This window comes from Hylaeus volcanicus, chromosome 5 (assembly GCF_026283585.1).
Source record: "Hylaeus volcanicus isolate JK05 chromosome 5, UHH_iyHylVolc1.0_haploid, whole genome shotgun sequence".
In the NCBI taxonomy this organism is placed as follows: Eukaryota; Metazoa; Arthropoda; class Insecta; order Hymenoptera; family Colletidae; genus Hylaeus; species Hylaeus volcanicus.
Window position 1 is genome coordinate 20876464 of NC_071980.1, and position 23461 is coordinate 20899924.

General features: G+C 32.7%; 1 protein-coding gene across 2 annotated transcripts; it reads left to right on the plus strand.

The window, feature by feature from the left end:
• The first annotated feature begins 149 nt into the window (after nt 1-149).
• LOC128877014 (synaptic vesicle glycoprotein 2B-like) lies at nt 150-21751 on the plus strand. 2 transcript variants are annotated; one of them, XM_054123943.1, is made up of 11 exons: nt 150-1109; nt 11212-11494; nt 14357-14504; nt 14580-14760; nt 14844-15165; nt 15237-15395; nt 15472-15560; nt 15633-15797; nt 15868-15987; nt 16063-16446; nt 16533-21751. In XM_054123943.1, the coding sequence occupies exons 2-11, from the start codon at nt 11228-11230 to the stop codon at nt 16711-16713; spliced, it is 2016 nt and encodes a 671-aa protein (XP_053979918.1). In that variant the 5' UTR covers nt 150-1109; nt 11212-11227; the 3' UTR covers nt 16714-21751. The 2 variants fall into 2 exon arrangements, with proteins under 2 accessions (XP_053979918.1, XP_053979919.1); XM_054123944.1 differs by lacking the exons at nt 150-1109; nt 11212-11494 and adding an exon at nt 13554-14120.
• The last annotated feature ends 1710 nt before the right edge of the window (nt 21752-23461 follow it).

The following is a 23461-nucleotide window of genomic DNA, read 5'->3' on the forward strand; positions in this document are numbered from 1 at the left end:
AGCAAAAGGTCTAGATTTGGAAGATCTTGTCTATGAGCCGTTCCACAAACACTCGTCGAGTTGACGTCGTACGAGTCGAGGGGAGGTGCAGTGCTACTCGCTATATAGGGCGAAGGTGATTTCTAACGGCTCGTAGTTGTTCCTTCAATCGATACACCGCGCAGTGTTGTTTGCCTCGTACTATGAAAATGTTACCGTGCTCCTCGCTTTTCATGAGCATTCAAAGGACGCCTGAAAACGAGGCACGAACGTTGGAATATTGTTTCATCACGATACAAATCGGCAAATGAAGAGGGCAGTGATATAGACGTTGGGAAACGGAACAGTGCTCTATCTGAAATTCGGGGGTTCTTGTATCCGCGCTTTGCCGTGCCTTCATTGATTTCTAAGTCACGCTGCGCGCAAAAATCCGGAGGTGTAACGTGATTGTTGTATTAATGGAACTACGTACATCGCGGAAGTGTGCACGTTCGATGATTAATCACAGATAAAAGATTACAGTGTTTCGCATTGAAATCAGACTCAAACACGGGACTAGTTTTATGGTTGTGACCGGTACGTCAGATGGATGTATTACTTCAAATGGAATAATGTTAAATCGATCGAATGTCACGAGAATCTTAATTCAATTATGGTTATCTAAATTTTGAAGTAATCCTCTTATCGTTCAGTTTATTGCTGATTCGTGACTGAATGACACATCAATCGTTCCCGGGCAACAATACCATTCCAACGATCATTCCCTGTCAAACAAATTTTCGAATATACCATCATGCTGTAAGGTGAAATAATTCAATTAATTGATATAGTCGATAAATATAATGTCTTCGAGAGCAGCTGTTGCTGCAAATCAGTCAGAAATACGGTGCCATCAATGTATAATACCGTGGAATCGGTTTTCTGTGAGAGCATCAAGTTAGACAAAACCTTTCTTATAACCATCGGTGTGCATCATCGACATCGACAAGCTGATGATTGACGAATGGCTCGGACTGAGTGGGTTGATCATCGTTAACGACACGCCTACATTTCGTATCGCCGAAGAAAGCATTCGAAGGGAAGAGACATTTGAAAGGTGCTGCATTTCGCGGAAATCTTTTATCAACCAGGTAAGCAAACGGCCTTGGCTCGATACATGACAAACGTCGCGTTTATTTTGTCAAGTTCTGTTGCGGCACATTGTGTTACTACATACTAGGTTATTTTAGACACGATACCCGGCCGTCGCCCGTTGAATATCATGATACGCTTTTGACAATACACTTCACGAGACTCTGTTGCCTCTTAATTAGCGATCATCACCGATTAAATACAGTTATCGAGGCGATCGTCAGGGCGCACTGACCACTAACAAGGGAAGTTCAATACTTGATATATGCGCGTCGAAAAATATAAGTTTTTGCAAGACACTCATATTTCTCGAGAATAAAGTTCATGGGAACCTAATGACAGTGCACTTTTCCATTTTGGTCTAAAAACGATTTTAAGGGTGGAAACACCCCATCGAAATAATTGTGGTTATTTATATTTTTCCTAATATCTCTGAAACCGTAAGAGATATTGGATAAATTTTAAATACAAAATTTAATAGTTTTTAATTTGTTTATTTTTAGTAATATTTCCATCACATACTGCGTAAAAATTGTGTTCGCAATTTTCTGGACCTTTTCGTATTGTATAACTTTTGTCTATCCAATTTTGTTCTATCTGTTATCAAATACGAGTTATTGTGCAATATAGATATCGAAAATGATTATTAAAACTATTAAAACTATTAAAACTATTAAAACTAGAATCATTCGATAGTTTGATATTTTTTTTTTTAATTCTGCACGCAGTTTTGCGTGTTAATAATTAAAATCCGTTTACCTAATCAAGAGTTAAGGTTTTTTAATATTTTAATAGAGAATTCTGGCCTCTCCGACACGCACTACAGGATACTATATTGCACAGTAGCTCGAATTTGATAACAGATAGAACAAAAGTGATTAGACAAGAGTTATACAATACGAAAACGTACACAAATTTCTGAACACAATTTTTCTTTTTCAATTTTTTACTACGGTGTTATAAAATGCTAAAAAAACATTAATTTTGTATTTTAAATTATTTGAAAGAAGTGTTTCCACCCGTAATACCGTTTTTGGACCAAAATGAAAAAGGGCACCGTGATTAAGTTCTCATCAACTTTATTCTTGTGAAAACTCATATTTTTCGACTTGTATTAATTGCTGAACTTCAGACCGATAGAAGAGATTTTATGGGTCGAAACATTTTTATGTGCGTCATCACGCCACTTACAATGGGTCAAAAAAGTATTTGTACGACCAGTGTTTTAATTCTTTGCCCTCTGGGGGGGACATTATAAATCTAGTAAATTTTGTTAATAATTACTCAAGATAAACTTACACGATGTAAATTCATTAAGAATGCACGTTTACTTAAACTTTTCCATCAAGAAGCAAACCAAAATATGGTATATACGGGGTGTTTCGTTTACATTAAAATGGTTAAATATTTCATGACTGGATGAAGCTACCTAAAAAACGTTTTTACAAAGATTATTTGGTACAAAGGGGCAAATTAAATGCTATAAATATATAAATACTTTGTTCACTACTATGTTTTTCTTATGTCGTTACTATGTATCGCACTATAATAAAGTTAAAATTTGTAATTTTGCTCATTTTTCCGTAGTTCACTTTTACATAAAGAAATAATTCTTTCCTGCACGTGTGCTAACATTTCATTATTTTTACAACCATGATTTTCTTTCCGAATTGTAATACGGAATAATTGTGGAATACAACGCGGACAACGTTTGTTTACATCTGTGACATTGGACTACTACACTACACGTTGTAAGAAAAGACGGAAACATTTTATTACTACGTCGATCGTTAGTGTGTAAATACTTTCTTGAACTACAAAACTTTCGTTTTCTTTGCATTATTTCCGAACGACAAATTATTAACGTATTTGGGGCTAGCATATTGTTTCTGTATGTAAAGAAGGACTATAAAAGGTATACTACATTAATGTACTACTTCTTCCCAGGCAATTATCTTCAAAGAATTGGCAATGAATGTGCAAATATCTTTTGCGACCTCGTGTGACTCTCATGCTCGTCTTTATCTATAATGGTTAAGAATGCAACCGATAATTAATGCCATGTGTGTTCATTACAAGGTATCGAAGTATACAAAATTCGATGCTCATGAAACACGCTACATTTAAGACTATATGGATATTGGTACATCGAATGGGACGAATAAAAATAAAAATGGAAGGTTTATATTTTTTGTATGTCGAAATCGATAAGAAGATCGAAATAACGTTATTAACACTTTGACTTCGGGTTTTTTCTTTCAATCGCGTCACGTTGACAAATCGTTGTAACATTTTTAATAATTAACACATTGCTAATCGATCGGGAGATTTACTTTGCGCGATACTGAATTGTGCGATTACAAATATACACGATAAGAGTGTTTACACTAACTGTATGCGATCTTAAATCGAAGATAATATTGACGAGTGGTATGTAAGAGTTAATTTATAAATAATGTGCACATTGTAGCTTATTTATACTGCTAGTATTAAGCGGACTTTTAATTTTTTTTCGAGCCTGTATCAAGTGCAATTTGTAAGATTCTGTATTTGTACTTATGAAAAACGTGCATTTATGAATGGTTTTATTAGAAAAAATAATTTTTAGTAATATTGAACCAAATTACACGCGAAATAATCTCATTTAACAATTTTGTGTAACTGTAACAAATGAACTGTTAGCCAATACTTTCATAATCATCAAGAAATAACGATAACGTGAAATTTGAAGAATTATTTAAAATCACCATATTATTAATGGCCTAATTGCAGGAATTACAAACGTTTAAGTTAAGTTTAAACATGGCTTAAATGATTTAAACATGGTTGTTATTTTGTGTTGTTCATGATAAGTGTGCAGTTAAAAAGAATTACTTTTCAAAGAAATTGCGAAGAAAGGTGTGAATTACTTTTTTCAGATCATAATTTACATCTTTTAACATGCAATTATCAGTGGCTCTCAACGTTTTTATTATCAAAGTATTTCTTTCTTGTAGAATATACGCGAGAACAATTATCAAGATATGAGAACATTTCACAATAATTTCTGCCTCCACTCTGAAACAAAACTCAAACGTCGAAATTTTATCTTATCGCTAATGTATGCACAGTTCCTCTTGCGATAAAGGATTAAAATAATAATAGATTCAAAGGTATACGGTTATTTTAATGGGAAGAACATCAATTATGACATTTATGAATGATTTATTATGTATTATACGTTTAGTTTAAACATATATTATTTTGTGTGTTATTTTAACAGTATGCATTGTATACAAAAATTGCATGATTTGAAGGAACACCTTGTGCAGTGCAAATGTTGCTTTTATTGCTGGAGGCATTTTAGAGACTTGAAGATCAATGAAACGAAAACGAAACTATTTGTTAATTGTTAGGTTTACAGGTAAAGGTAAATGCTTTTTTACTCTGAATTCTATATCTTTTGATATATTGACGTAAGAAACATAGCATTCCATACAAAATAACAAAGTTGACCTTGAAATATCGAAAACGCTTCCACCTATAAAGAGAACATATGCACTGCATAATGTGTCCTTTCAAATCACGCAACTTTTCTATAAAAAGTGTTTTTCATACAATGCATGCCTTAGTAGTTATGTGTATCACAGTGTGCAAGTGCGTGAGGCACCTTGTATATACATATATACGTATATATATATATATTTTTAGTGACGTATATCTGCGTCATCCGAAGCCACAGTGTTAACCCTATTATGCGCAATTTTTTTAATTTCAACACGATTCCGTTCATCTGAAGGAAGATGCCGTAAAAAGAATCATTTTTAAATGAATATGCAAGTATTTGCGTAACGTATGTGAATAAGTTGCGAAAAAGTCGTGATACGAGCTACTTGTCCGCGCAAGGCACGATATATTTTTAATACACGGTTATCCTTGTAAATTTGACCTGATGTAAATGTGCATCACTTTGGACTGTAATTAAATTTTATATGTATTTTGTCATTTGAATATAATTGATGCGGAATTTAATATACGAAAATTCTAAATATTTTGTTGTTCTCGTGTAATGTACTTGTACCGTGTAACGCAACGCTTTATCGCAAAACTTGACAACTATTTATCTTCCTCGTATATCTTTAAATCTCTGTCCCATTAATTTCCTACTGCATTTGTAATATTATTCGCGATTTCCTTTGAAGCGAAAGAACGTTTCGCTGAAATTGTTCAATCCTTGTGTACGTTGCTATGTATGTATGTATGTATGGGTACTTTGAGATTATTTTTCAATACATAATAGTGTATACATAGTGATATATCTATTAAGATAAATACATAATAATGTATTTATTAAGATAAAAAATGCAATATAACCATAAGTGGTCACATAGTATAACACTAGTGCAACATGGTAAATCATCGAACAGATTTCGCAGGTAGGAACATTTAGAACAAAATTTTATTTATGTATATGCTTATAATTTTTAATTTTACTCATTTGTATTTATCTATTTTATTGATTAGTTAATTTTAAAGACGTGTTGCCATTATATCGCGAAAGTATTTGTATTCTTTAATTAAATTATACTATATTATATATATTTATCTTATTAATTTGTTAATCTTAGATGCGTTGCGTTACATTTCAGTGCAATTTGACACTAGAAATAAATCAATAAATATTATTGTAATTATTAAAATTGACGAACGTATTTGTATCAATTATATCTTTGTCATGGCGACAAAAATTTGCTGGTTAAGAAGGTTAACAATTACGCATGTTGTTATTAATTGTAAATTGATTTGGACATACAAATATGCTGTCTGACTTTCATATTGTATATTTTTTAATTCCGAAAGGTATTGTGATCGTAAGTAACTATAATGTTTATAGCAAACTTGTAACGTAACATCTACATATGTAGCCATGTACACACATTCGCAATGAATGTTGCACCAGGCTCGATTTCCAACTTCAACTAAAAATAAATATTTTTGCGACATTAACCGTATTTTATTTTTATTTATTTATCGCGGATGAAACGTAAGATTGTGAAAGTCCTATAAACAAAATACACCTTCACCGAAAGGGAAAAGAAAGATACGAAACGAAAATGTCGCCATGAACGCAAAGGGTCGCGAAAAACGTAAACACTTGTTTATAGTTAACAATGTCACTGTCGCTACTGACGCAAGAATGATACGTGTAGAAGTTGTGTATATTTAAATAAAGAATCACGCGCGTTTGTGGACGTTCGCGGTCGATCGTGTGAGTGAACACGGAATCGATAAATTAGTTTCTCGGCGCGTATGTCCATCCGATGACACGTTTTAAAAGCTATAACACAGAATATTCTTGCAGAAACGAAACTTCAACGTTTTTCAGCTCATAATTCTGAGTGCGCATGCGTCTTTTAGAGACCCTCCAATCAGAAATCCCGAAATAACGTCAAGGTTAGGTCGGGTTCCGCCATTTTTCAGCTAATTCCGCGAAATTCGAAATTTAAAAAGCATAGAGTGTTGCAATGTTTACATACTAAAGCCCTGCACTCTCCTATTATATACTAATTTTGTATTTGTATTGTTCTTTACATTATTAAATATTGCTATTTTCTGTATTGAGAATTCCATCATTTTTTTATCAGCTTACAACTTATCACGTGTACTCCCATCACTTATGTATTAGCATAATCTTCATTATGTTAACTTACGTCTTTGTATTCCCTTTTCTTTATTCGTACAAAATCGTATATTCATAATTTCGTTTCTGTAATAACTATCGTATATTGCTTTACTTTTCTTTTATTCATGACGATTGTAACTCACTTTACTTTAATATATTTCATTTTATCCAACTCTGCGCAGTACACTATTTATTTTTCCTTGAACGCCTAACTGCTATATCCTGTTCCTATCACCAGCTTCTTTCATTAGATAATTCCTAAATAGTTTTGGTCAATTTTCCGGCGCATAAATATTGTTCATCTTCACTTCCAAAATATTTTTTTTTTTTAATCCATATGTATTTACACTTATCTTTATTCCAAACAATTTTCCAGTAAAAGTTCGTAAAAAAAAATAATTTGTGAAAACCATTCTTCAAGAAAAGTGTGGAAAAAGATGAAGAGATTTAAATTGACTGATTGAAAATTAATTGAAGCGAACACTAATCGCCAATTAGTTCGTACGATACGATTAGCATATTGTAATGTGACTGTATATACATTTACTTAGCTGAAAAATTGCGGCGACTAATCAGAATTGAGCAATGTTATTTCGTGAATTTGATTAGAGAGTTTCTACATAGTTGTCTTCTAAGGAGTATCATAGTGAATTGTAGCCACGATATCTTCGCGATATCGAGAGTAAAATACGGTTAAATAGAAACGAGATTCAAACACGAATTTTGATATCCGGTTATAAATTGTCCACTGTCTGGATTTGATGTCACAAATTCTAATGAAATTGAAATATGGTGCGATCAATACTAAATTATAGAAGAATTTAGGCTATAAATCTAGTATTTTTATAAATAGAAGCCATAGTCGAAGCCATTATAAATGTTTGTTATAACTTTGCTTTACGGAACTATTAGTCGCACAAAAACTTTCAATTGAGAAAGATGAATGTTTAACTATCAGTTTTTGCTGTTACTTGGAATTTATTTATGCATTATACTACTTATACTAACTTTGTATATAAATACGATAATGAACGAATGAGACTAAAAATACATTTAATAAAGATTATAACGATAGTTTTATGTCGTTACCAATTAAACACGATTACAAGGATTACTTTAACAACCGGTTCGTCGAACTACAAAACTTGAAGCGGTTTTACCGAACCGGCTGAATCTCACAACTGGTTTCGATTAAAAATCGACGAATGAATTCTTGTTTCTGTGCAAGTAACTTTTGATACTTTTTGCGTTAAAATATTCTCAGATGTTTTTTTCTTCTAAAAATTTGCTTAAGGGGAGAAACCACATTAGGAGACCACATATTAAATGTTCTTCGTGATTTTTGTTTACATAGAAAAATTTTCTTAATTTTGTTTAATTTTGAGAATATTTTAAGTATGTTTTAAGGTACATTTCGTAATTTGTTCAATTCATTTCACACAGAAATCTTTGAGACATCAGCGGTTCCCTATATACAGTCAGTGTAATAAGTATTCATATAGGAACCAATTCAAAATAAAACTTCATATATTTATTATAAGAAATAATTAACCAACAATTCCTACATATTTTTAGAGTAGAATATGCGTAAATTAAAGTTCATTATTTATAACGTTAACCTCTTATTTCTGTTCTTATTAATTTTATTTTGAATTGGTTGCTGTACAAATACTTCCTACACTGATTGTAACAAATTTTCGCCTGAGCCTGCTATCGGTGGGAATTCTAGAGGTCACAATTGTTATTTGAAATCAACGAAACATTTTTCATAGATTGTTGACATGTTTTCAAAGAATATGAACTAAACTGCGGTCAAAAAAGTTAAAAATTGAATTTCTTAGAAGTGTTTAAAAAAAAAACTATCAATTTTTACCATTTTTCGTGCAGACTTGTGCAGCGAAAAACATACTTTAAACAACGATATCATTCTAATTTCTTAGTTAATATTCAAGGCATTTAAATAAAGTAAGTGTAGATAAAGCTTGAAAACGATCAGTCAATTAGTTTTTGAGTTGTCTCAAAGATTTCTGTATGAAGTAAATTGAAAAATTAACGAATGTACTTTAAAACATATCTAAAATGTTCTCACAATTAAATAAAGGTTGTAAATATTAGGTTGTCCCAAAAGTTTCTTTCGCTTTATTAATAAGTAATACATGGACAATAGTTTATGTTTTATGTTACATTACTAAATTGTGCACGATTCATTTTGCTCCATTATTGTTACAACACGAATATCTATGAAATTAGATTGTCTATTTATATAAACACTACCACATAAAATAATTGAGTGCAACTCGCGAGAGAAACTTTCGGGACAACCTAATACATTCTTCTAAAAAAAAATATTCCTCAGAATACTTAATATTTGGTCTCCTAGTACGGTTTCCCTCCGTAAGGAAACTTCTCCTTCCACCGTAATTTTGGGACCTGTGTATACGACTATTAGGGAAAGTAATCACAGAGTTTACATGCTGTTGGGGCCCACTAGCCCCCTAATAGCTCGGGTACCTCGGGGTTGCTGATTCCTGTAGCTATGTGCAATCAAACATAGCTACAGCCCCTGAGGGCTAAGAAAACATACTCGGTATAAAGTGATCTTAAGAGGGCAATTGCTTTTTTTGAGTCAAGTATAATCCTTGATAAATAATTGACAAAAATTTCAAATTAAAATTCGTGAAATTGCTGGAGTTATAGGGTTCGAAGTGTAGGTCTAAAAATATCCTCGAAACTTTGAATACGTTTTTTCCGAAATCGTGTTTTTGAAGCTGACTAACACGATTGCAGAAAAACAAGTGAACCGATCGACTTCAAATTTGAACTGTGTATTCAAAAATGAACCCTCTATTGTCTAAAGAACAGGCGAGATAGTAAGTTGAATAGTCTCTCATTTATTGCTAAAAATTCGAAACATTTTTTCTGAAAATTCGAACTTTAAAGTTTGACCAGCTGCTATCTTTAGAAGAAAGTTCCTTATGAATTTCTTTTTCGTTAGACGATAACGATATTCTCGCAGAATAAAGCGCTGGTTGCATTTTTTATTTGAGTTTATCTGAACGGCAGAAATCGTGTCAGCCAGTGATGTTTATTTTGGGGCATTACGGTCAATGAGCTGTAACATTTATATTATTGGGTAAATCTATCCATAAAAATTTGTACGTCATACTGAAATAGATACAACGAATACATCAACGATACATCATACTGAACAGATACAACGGTGAGGACTTTTATTAAAGAGCCGCACCTGCGCAAGGTAGATGCGCAGAGAATATTCATTGTTTACTGCGTCATGTAGTTTTCCACTACGATCACCGGTAATGGAGAAACAATGAAACAATTATTATATCTGAGCAGGAGTAATACTAGCTACACAGTTGACTGCTACATGATGCAGACTACAGGTGCGATAACTTATATTTCAGGTCGTTAGGTCATATCTCTTGTGCAGATACAGTAGACAGTAATTGTATTTCGTCGCATCTCCATTAACAGCGCTAGTGGTGGAAAGAGCAACTACGTTTGGTCCAGTATAATATACTATAAGCCTCATTCCCGCGGTTACTCTCTCCATCTGTTACGTCTTGCTGTGACGTCAAGTGGTTCATAGCTGTGGCTCGTGAAATATCTAATTAGCCATTCCTACTTAACGGAACAAGGTATCTCCGATATTAACGACGTGAATATAGCTTTTGTCATGTATTTGTACTATACTTGAAGATTAGGTTGTCAAACAGCTGTTTGCCAAACCTTGCTCTTCTAACCAGTGGCGGTTCTATAGTTTGTGAGGCCCTTGGCAACAAAATTTCTTGTAGAGCAAGGCGAGTCTTCAATTAAAGGCATTGTCCATATCAGTATGTTTTTAATAGAACAAGAGATATAGTGCAATATTTTCAAAACAAATATTTGAAAAATAATAATATTAATATTTGGAACAAAAAGTTCTATATTATTTATTAGAAAGCAATCAGAAATCTAATAATGAAGAAAAAAGAAACTTTTAACTGAATGTTAAAATGTTATTAGTGCAATTAAAGGTGAGCATGATAAATTACCACTAATATTGGACATTCTAGAAACATAACATGCTAGAATAATATTACACAATATAATAAAATAAAATTATACAATAGAATAATTCTAGTGTAAATTCATTTAAATGAACACAAGAATTACAATATAATTGCGCGAGGTCCTATTTCATCTGTATGTACCTCTATGTTCCAACCCACTTGATAAAGTTCTGTATTCTCATTCTGTTTCTTTTGACGAATAGTGTCGTTACACAAATAAATTAATTAAATAAATACAAATTACTTTTGTAACTCTGATAAAAGTATTCCAAGCTACTTCTTTCAGGTTTCCTAAATTATTTGCTAATTATTGCGCCCGAGGATTCTGGTTAAATAACTGTGGGTAAACTTCGGTGATTGTTTCAGATGGTTCGTGGCAGTAATGCCCTCGTCGGAGGAGGAAAGCCAGTGGCTCGTTGGCAGCGGGGGTGGTCTCGCATCTTCCGGCGGTGGCATGACATCCGGAACTGGAGAACGTACAGTCAGCATTAAAGGAGGACTGTACACCGAGGAGATGTCGACGCAACCAGCGAACGTAAATACCGCAGCTGTGAACGCGGCTTCAGCCGATTCCGCCGAACACGATCTCATCGACTCCACCGGCGACGCAACACTTTTGGCACAATTTCACGAAGACGCTATTAAGCAGGTTCGTTGAACAAGTTTTATTCGTCTTTTTATTAATATTGGAGAATTTTATCGTTTCAATTTATTTATTTATTTATTTTTTTTTTTTAATTTAGAAAACTAAGTGAAGTGAAATTTAAAAAACAAATTGTTTAAATGGAACCTTATATATTTTTATCAGATTTAGATTTAGATATATATTTACATTTAGATATATATTTAATAAGATAGCATTTGTTTAGACAAATTCATCCACCTATCAGGCGATGTCATTTATTCAAACAAATGCTATCTTGTTATGAATTAAAATATATATAGTTCCATTTCAAAAATTAATTCTTTTTAAATCTCTCCCATCACTTCATTTACAAAAAAGTTCTTTACATCGTGTAATTTGCCCGTTTGTACCAAATAACTTTTGTAACAAGATTTTTTTAATAGGTTCGTTATAGAGATACAAGTAGATGAAATTTACAGGTGTGACTTCTGGCACCACTGTTTGTATCTCGATCAGCTGTGCGCGCGTCCATACGTGCGCGTATCCATTCACACAGGAGACATATACACCAATACGCACTCACTGCCTTCAAATTACCTGGGAGTCTATTATAAAGTTTAGGCTATGTAATACGAGGTCATTGGTCCAACCTGTTCTAACTAGGTGCTAATTAATTTCTCCTATGTGAGTACGTACATGTGAGGCCGCGCGAACAGCTGATCGAGACTCAAAGTCGCAACCTGTAAAGCTCATCTGCTTATATCTCGATAACGAAACCTCGGATCGTACAATGATAAACGACTTTTTGATTTATATTGGCATAAAGACTTGAAATAAGGTCCTACAAATTTGTTAACACCTTGTACACCAATCTTTTTTGTTTATCAAGTGTTTTTTTTTAATACTCATATTATTGCCTCAAGATTGAAACTTATTGGAGGCACATCATCTAAGTTGAACGCAAAGTGATACACAGTTAAAGAAATTTGAGAATCCTCAAATTGAAGCATACTACACTGGTCTTTATATTTTCCTTGTGTCTGTGAAATAAGCATACACAATGTTTCGTCTAAACATTGTTGCTTAAAGGAAGGAAGATCTACATCCACTTTTTTTTATTAGAAATAAAATGTACGATTAGTTCCTTGAGAAGTTCTTAAAGGTATTTGTTATTACACTCATTGATTTCATTGTTCAAAGTGGTGTGACTTTCTACAAACAATGCTTAAAAACCATATTGATTTTATCTATAAAAAAGTTTCAATGTCAACGAGGTACTGATAAATAATTTGCTTTTTAAAAAAGTAACTTTGACAGTAACAGTGACTATACTAACTTTTACTTTTAAAGCAATGTATTTAATAGAATCAATGCTAAATATAATTTATTTAATTCAATTTTTATTTCATTTTTCATTTAAATAAATTTTAATTGCAACGAAAAAATGTTGTACCCTTTTAAATTATTTGTATAGTCTTAATTTCTATTATTGAAAGTAGAATTTGTTGGTATGTGTCTTTATGGTGTTTGTTTTATAAAGTTCAAGTTAAAATAAAATTACCGATTTCCTATTTAAAAAGGAAAGAAAAAGGTTAAAGTTAAAGTTGAATATTAATTAAAATGTTTGCCCACAATTTTTATTTTAACAAGAACGTTTTATTTTACCGATTGTGAGATTCTCGAAAATTTTTAAACAAATTTTCCCGAAAAATACAAAATCCTGGGAAAATGCAGTTACTGATCTCATTTTGTTAATTACACTCACAATTAAAATTTGAATTCCTGCTTTTACAACATATTGAAATAGATTAAAGTTTAACAGTCGATCGATGATCTTTGGTACATACCAGTGTTTCTCAACAACTTTTATATCACGGCATAGTTAAAAGAAGGCTAATATTTATACAGCAAACTTTTTACAGTAGTTTGTATTATATTAAAATTGCTCATAGATCTTCACGATTAAAATAAACTATATATTTTTTATAAGGTTTTTATTGAGTATTCATAAAAATAAAATTTTAATCGTAATAAGAAACCTGTTATTCTTTTTTGAACGTAACATTTATGTTCGAAAAAATACCTGAAACAGCTACTCGCAGTTCCTTATCCAAAGCTTGTACAGATAAGCGTTTTATATTTTCTGCATAGATATCATTAATAAAAATGTTTCTTTATATAATTCGATAGTAGCGTATGACGTATAAATATTCCTTGTACCCTAGTGATTGAAACTTTTCTATAAATAAGATCTTTTCGTTAATTTATTATAAATTGTTTCGGGCACACCCACACTCTCCATACAACACAGCCATTGAGAATCACTGTTATACGTATCATCCAAAGTACGATCAAATAAGCTAGGCCAATGAGTTTATGCAAATCTATAATCTGTATTTGCATTAGCTACTGTAGTTCAATCAACATATCGAGATAAAAAATTTCACTGTTCTTAATTCTACAACGAAAACATAACCTATGTCGAGTGGCGTCCTTTTTAGCAAAGTTATTTTGTATAGGTTTTTAATCATTTTCGTACCGTCAGTGCTTTAGTCCTTAGTGTTCCAGCATGGACGAGATCTTGGATGAATCGATCGCAAAAAGAAAATACGAGTCGCGAGATATACCGGGGTACCTGAACGATTTGACAGTAAATACTTTTCTTTTGTCATAAATTGCTTCGAGGTTACATTTGTCGTTCCACAAATTAAATCGTTCTTAATAAAGAGTGATCAAGAGTGAATATTAACATAGATGTAACCGAATGTTGATCATCTTGCATTTCTTTATATGAAAGTGTTTCAATATTTATATGTCATTACTCTAAAGTAGACTGTTAATATTATTTGTATATTTAATGTAATCTATAATATATTTATGTTTCAGGCTGGTGTTGGTTATTTTCAAGTACTGGCCGCTGTATGTACAGGCTTGAGTCTTGCAGCAGATACCGTAGAATTTTTTGTTGTTCCATATATTTTACCAAGTGCAGAGGTTGAATTGTGTATTGAGGATAATGAGAAGGGATGGCTCAGTAAGTTGTAACTTGTGATATTCTGTTTCATCAAGTATATCTCAAGTAACATTTCTTCGTGTGATTGTGTTATAGGCAATATTACGTTGATGGGTCTTGCGTTAGGTGGATTATTCTGGGGTGGTCTGGGAGATAGACTTGGAAGGCGTAGGTCTTTGTTATCAGCAATGTCTGTTCATGCATTATTTAGCTGTGTTGCTACATTTATGCCAACTTATGGTACATTTATGACTGCTAGATTTTGCTCTGCAATTGGGTAAGAAACTCCTTTTTCGCTCTCTTTCATTTACTGTAGTACAGTTTTGAGTAAAGTACATTATGTAATTTATTGTATCACAGTGTAGGAGGATCCTTACCACTAGCATTTGCATATCTCGCAGAATGCTGTCCAAGACTAAGCAGAGGTCGATGGGTTGGCTTACTTGTAGCAGCTGGAGCACTAGGAGGGGTATATGCAGCTCTTTTAGCATGGGTAGTGGTTCCCACAACTGGAGAAATGGTTGTTCTTGAAAATAAAGAGCACTTCAGTGCTTGGCACCGTTTTCTCTTACTCTGTTGTTTACCGGCATTATGCTCTACCATTGGACTTATTTTTATACCAGAAAGTCCTAGATATTTGATAGAAGCAGGAAGAGATGTGGAAGCAATGATGGTTTATCAGGTATATTTCTTACATTTATATTTCTACCTAGATATTCGTTCTTTTATATTAAAATGAATATACGTGTGTAGAAAATATACAAGAAAAATAATGCACGGAAGGGAGCAACAGGTGCACAGTATCAACTTTCTGAATTGGAGCTTCCAACAAAAAGGCCTCGCGGCTTGGCACCACCATCTCCTACTAATCACACTAGTGTTATGGCTGACATAATTTATTCTATTGAAATGGTATGAACTTACATATCACAATTACATATTACAATTATATCTCAAAATTAATATCCGATTTTTACTGAATTTCCAGTTTTGGAATTCTTTTCTGGAGCTATTTATATCACCACATTTACGTATAACCATAGTGCTGATAATTATTTGGTCGACCGTATCATTCGGGTATATATTTTCATCAAATAATCTTATGATTTTTCATTTTATTCGATGTTACAGAACTTCATTCTTTTCTAGATTATATGGTCTCATGGTATGGTGTCCTGAGTACCTCAAGCTTCTACGTGCTACGGAATATAAAGCTCATACCGAGTTGATTTCTGATCAAGAGTATACAGGAAGGGTATTTAGTGGTTCCTTAGAGAATCGTCAGTACAGAGATTCGATCTTTTTAAACTGCAAGTTAGTAGACATTCAAGAAACTGTTTAGCATAACATCTAATCAGTTTATATAAGAACTTTTACGTTTCAGATTTACAAAGATGGTATTTAGCCATGTAGACTTCGACAATTGTACTTTCCAGTCTGTAGAATTCAGTAGCATAAAGTCCAGTAAAACTCATTTTACAGACAGTGTTATTGTATATTCGAAGTATGTATTGAAATTAGAAACTTCTAATAACGTTTCTCTCCAAATATGAAATCCGTTACGATCTATTATTTGCAGATTTGTGGATACGGATCTATCTGCGCAAGTTTTTACGAGATGTAAATTGGAAAACAATACGGAAATAAGTTTAAGCGGGCCGTGCCCGACACTCGATTTGGATTACAATATTTATATAGAAGAAGCTCTACACGGTCATCTCGTTGCTCAATTGGCCTTTGTGCCTGCTGCTGCTTTAGCAGGACTAGCACTCACTATTCTTCAGCGGCCAAAAATGATTGGTATTTCATTATTCTTTTCCTCGGTAGCTGCGCTATGTTTAATTTTAGTGGGTACAAATAGTTCGGCAGTACTTGGCTTTGAAGGTGGCTTTATAGCAATTTTTGCTATTGCTTGGACGTCACTGACGTTGGTTACAGTCGAGAGCTTCCCTACCCATTTGAGGTAAGCGATCTCTTTTTGAGAATTACTTTTTTAAAAAGAACGAATCTTGAATAAGTGAGCAATATAAGGTTTGCTGTTCTTCACAGGTGTACTGGTTTTGGTTTCGTGGCAGCTGTTATAAGAATATCTGGTTTGATAGGAACTACGACTTATAAAACTTTAGTCGGCGCACCCTTAATTGCGCCCGCACTGTTGACTGCATTGCCGTTGTTAATAGCTAGTCTTGCAACGTTTAAATTGCCCCACACTCATACAGTTTTCTTATAAGGATCTTACGTGTAAGTGAAAAAGAACACAGAGGTGCCGTAAGAGAAACGTTTCTAATCTATATTTTAATGAATCACTTATAAACTGCGCTGATATTTTTACTCAATACACTCACGACAAGAAATATATCAAGATATGTCTTGAAGTTTGGGAAAATTCTTCAGAAAGGTTTGAACGAAAATTGCAAGTGAAGTGTCTTGAACAAGTGCGAATGTTTCAATTTGCAAGTATAACAAACAGAAATTACTTGTTTCCATGGAAGTGTGACCTCGTACAAAGTGACATATCTTAGTTAAATGGAACGTGAAATTGCGGTCTGCGAAGAAGTTTGAGTATTTAAAGCGCACAGATATTAAGGATTAATCGTCTCATACGCTAGAATGTGGACATTTTAGAAGATTTTAATACATGTGTTTTAATCATTAACGAAGATCATTGTTACTGCAGAAAGATCTTTGAGGAAAAAGCGAAAGACGTATAGAGAGATTCAATAGTTAAGTCACATTATACTGATATTTCATGTAGGACTTATACTCCAAGATTTCGCTCCATCTAACTTCAAGTTTAATATAAGTCATTCTGCGACTCGTTCTCAAGCCAGGAAAGTTGCAAAATGCACATGTCTGTTTGTAAAACTATTTTAATAGGGCTATAGCCATGAAACGTGTCAATTTTAATGGATGTTAAGAGGCTGGAAATCGTCATCCATACTGATACGTCAAGACATAACAAGATTGAAACCCTAAAAACTTTGCTTACTGAAAATGCATTTGAATATCCGAGATAGAAGACATGGAATGTTATCCATAGCGTATAGATGTTTTTTTTCTTTTGTTCATTGTTAGGCTAGAGAAGCTGTGCATGATTCCAGAGTTACTACTTTTTAAGCAATTCGTTTGAAAAAGTTTGCCAAGGACAGTATCGTAGAAATTTTTATATTTACAATCGCTCCATACGCTTTTGCTACTTGAAAAATTAAAACGTATATCGTAAGAGAATAGGTAGGAAAACCCGAATCGAGTGATAGCGAACTGTTTTTACTGTGGGAAGACAGTAATCAAGTGAACACATTAAGTACGTTTGCTTTTTACCGATTTACTAGCTTGCAGAAAATTTAGATGCTAAACTCAGCTAATCAAGAGGCATTATCAATTTAACGAGAAATGCAAACGCTGCCGTATGGATCCTAAATTCTCAGCTGAAGACTTGAAATCGAAAAAATAGAAGCTTGAGCTTCGTTTAGTATAAATCTAAGAGATTATTGCCTCTAGTCAACTTTCAATTGTCTTTAAGCTTTCATGAAGCGTTGAACTTTAAAAATGCGTCACAGACTTTCTAACACTTGAAAACGAAGTAGAACATTATTTTCTACGGAATCGTATGGGTGTATTATTGTCACCTTAATTGTAAGAGTCGCTATTATATTTACGGAAAATTTTGCTAGAATTTTACTGTCGTCGTGGGGTAACAAATCGCGATGGCGAGCCAAAGCTGAAAAAATACTGGTTCCTCAAAACGGACAACTATTCTTAGGCAATAAGGACGTAAAGTAACTTTTATGAAGCGGTTATCGAAATGTCTCATTCTTATTGAAACTCAAAATATATCACTAAATATTTAAGCAAGTTTATTAGTGAAGTAAAAGAACAAAACTGCTGTTGGCAAACTTAATCAGATAAGAAATTTACGTCCTATCATGGTTAGTGAATTTTTTCATATCAAATTGTTGGCATCCAATTTAAAATGATAATGTTAATGTTGCGGATCGAGTTCTGCGTGTCGTTTAATAGAAATAGAAACGAGTCGAAAGTGCTTCGTTGGTCGAACAAATTTTAATTATAGCATCGTCGCACCAGAAACTCGAAAACGTTGCTCGTTCCTACTTCTACAAACTGTATTTGTGAACTTGGTAGTGAAACGAGCCTGTGCTGGTGTTCCAATTCAGAAACACAATTAACGACACGAATATACAAATTTCTCCTTTTCTCTCACTTAAAGAAAACAGACGTAAATTGTCGAAGTTTCAATCTCTGCTGAAGCGAAATTTTTATTTAAGCCTCACTTAAAGTCGGGACCACATAATACTGATATTTATAGACTTTTAACTTAAATACAATCACGAAAAAAACGTTTTTTTTTCTAATGTTGTTTCTATTAGTTAGTTAAAAAGTATCAATATGAATTTTGTTTGAAAGAGGGTTGCCGGCACACGCAGTTCCACATTATTAAATCGTTGCTACAGCATTACATTCATTGTCGCCAGTAGATAACACACTTTACTCAACATATCACTTATGAGCGAGCACTCTAGATTCGTAGGCTTCGATTAGACTATTGACTAGACATGTTTAGAAGTATGTACCAGCAATCGTAAAAGATGAAATCCTAAATCGGTAAAATAGCAGTATAAGTGAGTGATGTGTGTGCGGCCGCATGTGTGTGTCCATAAGTGTGTGCAGAAAAAGTGTTAAGATGGTTGTCCTTAACTTCTTAACCCTTTCGCTACGACGCTAATGTCAAATGAAAATAGAGTATTCCATTACTTCAGATACAGGGCTGCTTTTAAGAATCGTGAGGCATAGGTGAAATATTTTTGACAGGGGCCCACTAGTTCTGTATTAATGAATCGATTAATTAAAAATATTAATATTATTTCTGATTTAGAAAAAAATTTATTTGACAAAGCTAGAATAGATTATCCTAGCGTGAGATTAATTAGAAGAATAGAATTATTATTTGCAACTTTAAAAAAAAAAATAGTATTTCAATTAATAATATATCAAAAGGTAGCAAACTAATGGTAGTTGTACCATGTGCACGATAATTTGCAATGGATAACTAGTCGATCATGCCTCCAGATCGTTTCGTGAAGGTGACTAAACTAGTTAATAGTATTCGCAAATTGCGTTTAAAAATGATAATTAAAGTTGCCGTTAATAGCGAAAGGGTTAAAAGTTATGTTTTAGAAGTTTCTTTTAACGAGTTCAGTCAAGCGACAACGATGGATACTTTATTTCCATGGATTGATTTTATCAGCAGATGAAACCTTGTGATTATAGTAATTGAAAAATAATATCTTAAAGCAATGAATACTCATAAACGCTGATCGAGCGACATTCAGTGCAATACTATACTTTTAAGCGTAAATATCATTTTTATCTTGAAGAACAACGAGTGCACAAGTGTACGAAATGAATTAGTTCTTTTTTTTATCATGTATTGATTTCATATAATTGCTCAGAATATTTAAATTACATTACTCAAACTAATTGAGGAAAAACATCTATTCTAATGACTTTACAAGTAAGGTACCTCAATGCTGTAACTTGAACATGTTATGTAAGTTAGAAATTCAGTACATATCTTACTCTATCAATTATAACAAAAATTGATATTCAATTTATTATCCCTAATTATCTAAGGTTGTAGTCTATCAATTATTTTTAGCAGTTCATATACAGACTGAAGATGAAGTTTAGTTGCTAATCACCATAATTTTTTTAGAGACTTTCTTAACTCAGAAATTTGTAATGTATAATTATTTATTAGGGGAAACATGTATATTTTGGTGATAGCAACAAAAGAGTCATCCAACTCGCTGGTCTTTTTAGAATTTAATTCTGGTTGCACCTTATGCCTTATGCTGAATAAAATCCAAGGGATTTTAATATTTTTAGCACTCGATCCCAAGTTAGAATAAATAGGTTGTTTTAACAACTATTCCTTTAAAAGGAAAGATGACATCAGTTTTACTAAATTTCAGCTACATTGTTTAATCGCGGCACTTTAATATGCACTATATTAATAGTCGACGGAAAAAACCTTAATTTTAATTAAGGAAATATTCTTGTTTTACATAACATGTTAATATATTTATGATGATTTATTTTATGGGTTTGGATATTCTAAGAATAAAAGGCAATACTATTCAACAAACTATGCAACCAGTATTCAAAACAAAAAGACAACATGAAATTATTTGTTCATGCGTTGCTTATTGAGAAACATCACCCACCAATTGGTTTAAAAATTTATAAGAATATTGTACGTTAATATTGGAAACATTCAGTTTATGCAATAGAAGATATTATCCATATCATAGAACAAATTAACAGAAAGATTTTTCTTAAAACTTTGATGATTAAAGATTTTATTTTCATCTCACAAAAGTAGTTTGTTTGTTTCAGTATAAATATGCGTTTCGTAAACTTTTTAGATAAAGGACAGTTTGCTTCGACACAATATTTACTGCAAAAGGAGAAATAAGCTTTGATATTTCTTGTTCAATTTTGAAAACTAATTAGATCGAAATTCAAAAGACCATTTGTATAACTCCTAAGACGCTTCTACGAGCTTTTTGAAATATAACAGTGGCTGCTATTTTTTGAGTAGCTTTTTTCGAGGGACCCAAAACAGGATACAAAAGATTACAATGATTCGATGTTTTATACGAATATGAATCATGATGATGATCAATGAATGATCAATTCATTGATTTGTATTGAAATGCATACGAGACGATCGTAATTATAGTTTTAAATACATTCATATCAAGAATACTGTTTAGAATATTAATTGCCACGATGGAATTTGTATATAATTTATAAGAAAATGCATAAGCTCTTTAGAATTTGATGGCAGTACTTAGTAAATTATTTGTAACATTAATTGTTATTATCATTATCGTTTTACTGATCGATCGTTTCAATTAGATTCGATTTCTCGAAAAGTTATTCGAAAAATTCTAACATGCCCGTAAAAGGCACAGATTTTGAGGGCGTCGGAACTTCGAATATCTTTAGAATTTTGACAAACGTAGAAGTCGATTAGGATTGATTACGAGGAATATCGTGTATTGAATGTATAACAACGTGCAGAAAAAGTATTCGATACATCAATGTCAATAATTGCAAATTAAGAATCGAATTGGATGACCTCTACATAAATACTACTTATGTTGTACTTTTTTTATTCTACCGTGATTCAAACGGAAAAGGTGAGAGAATCGTTGAAAGGAATAAACTGAATTCGTAACATCTTCCTATACGTCCACTTTATTTTATGTTGACAAACTATGTTTTAAGAAATACACCTTCGTGTAATTGCATCTGAAATACGTTATACGCGTTAGGAATGTTTCGTAGATATATCAAATTCAATAAGACTAATTAAAATCTTGAAAGGACTAAAAATTACTTCTTGTCGTGTTTTCGACATTATTATTTAGCGATATTAAGACCATCAAGAAAGATGAAACGGAAAGAAGAGTTTTATTATCTTTAATTTATCGTCGAAGCGTAATATCGCTAACGACGATCGATTTCAGATGTATGTCGACAGTGCGTGTTAAGAAACAAAATGTATGAATGGAATAAATCGGATAAATTTAATTCTAAATGTGTCTATCTGATTTCGCTATCCAGTCTGATATTTCTATTAGGTATAAAAAGAAGCGATCCGTTATTCTTTTATGTAAAATGTCTTTTAAAGTAACTTAAATCTGAAATATTTACCCGCCATTTCACATCGTGGTGACGATCAGCGACGACGTATGCAGCTTCAAACATATAACAAGCCGATTCAATAAATATAGGCTTGAAAGAATATTTACTGTATTTGTCACTACGTTTTGCACAAAGTTTAGGAAGAAACACTACTTGCTAAAACAATATTTTTCTTCTATGACGATATTATAACATATACAAAGTTGCAAGATTCAAAAACACAAAAAGTTCTACCACAGAACATTGAGCTCTATCCTAACTAGAGTGTGAACTCCTGTAGGAAGAAATAGAGGCGACGGAGGTCCGAGAGAAATGGAAAATGGGTAGTTCCGGTATTATCCTATAGCAAATTTATTTGGGGGGAATAAACGTACGCCGTAACATAACCTACCCGAGCATCGCTGAGCATTGTCGAGTGAGTTACTTTCAGATTCTTTTCCGCATAAAATTGCATAAATACAATATAAATTGAATTGTGACAAATAATAAAATTTAGCTCTATACCAAATTGTATAATATTTGTATGATCTAAATTATGGTATGTAAATTATGTATACTATTTCATTATTATGTCATTATTATTAATGTTTCTATCGTTTTATCTATAAATAAAAAGGAAATAAAGTTCAAATTTGTAAAAAATTAATCTGTAAATAATTCCTAGAGTGCCGCGAAATTCAAACAAAGAGTAGTCTGTTCTCTCCCTCCACACATAAATTTGTTATAGGATAGTACCACCGGAACCACTCATCTTGCATCTCTCTCGGACCGGCTTCTCTCTCGCAGTTCACACTTCAGTTAGGATAGAGCTGGATAGAGCTCAATGCCACAGAATAGCTAACCACTAGCAACCACTAGAATCAAAGCACCAACCATTTATCTGATCACGATTCTATGTGCGCATGCGTCTTCTAAAGAGTATCACCATGAACCCACCTACGTTCCTTTGGCAAAAACGCGGTTACTTTTGAAACGAAATTCAAACACTAACTTGGCTATTCCATTGCAAATTTGTCATTGCCTGCATTTGATGTCATTTATTGTAACGAAATTGAAATGTAATGTAGTCAATATGAAAATAAAGAAAAATTTATACTTAGAAATTTAGAATATTTTATTTATTTTGTAGATAGAAGTCATAGTTGAAAGCACTATTTATATGTATTATATTATAACATCAATTTCTGCAATTATTAATCGCTTCTTTCTTCAAATTTGATTGAGAAAGATGACTGTTTTCTTTC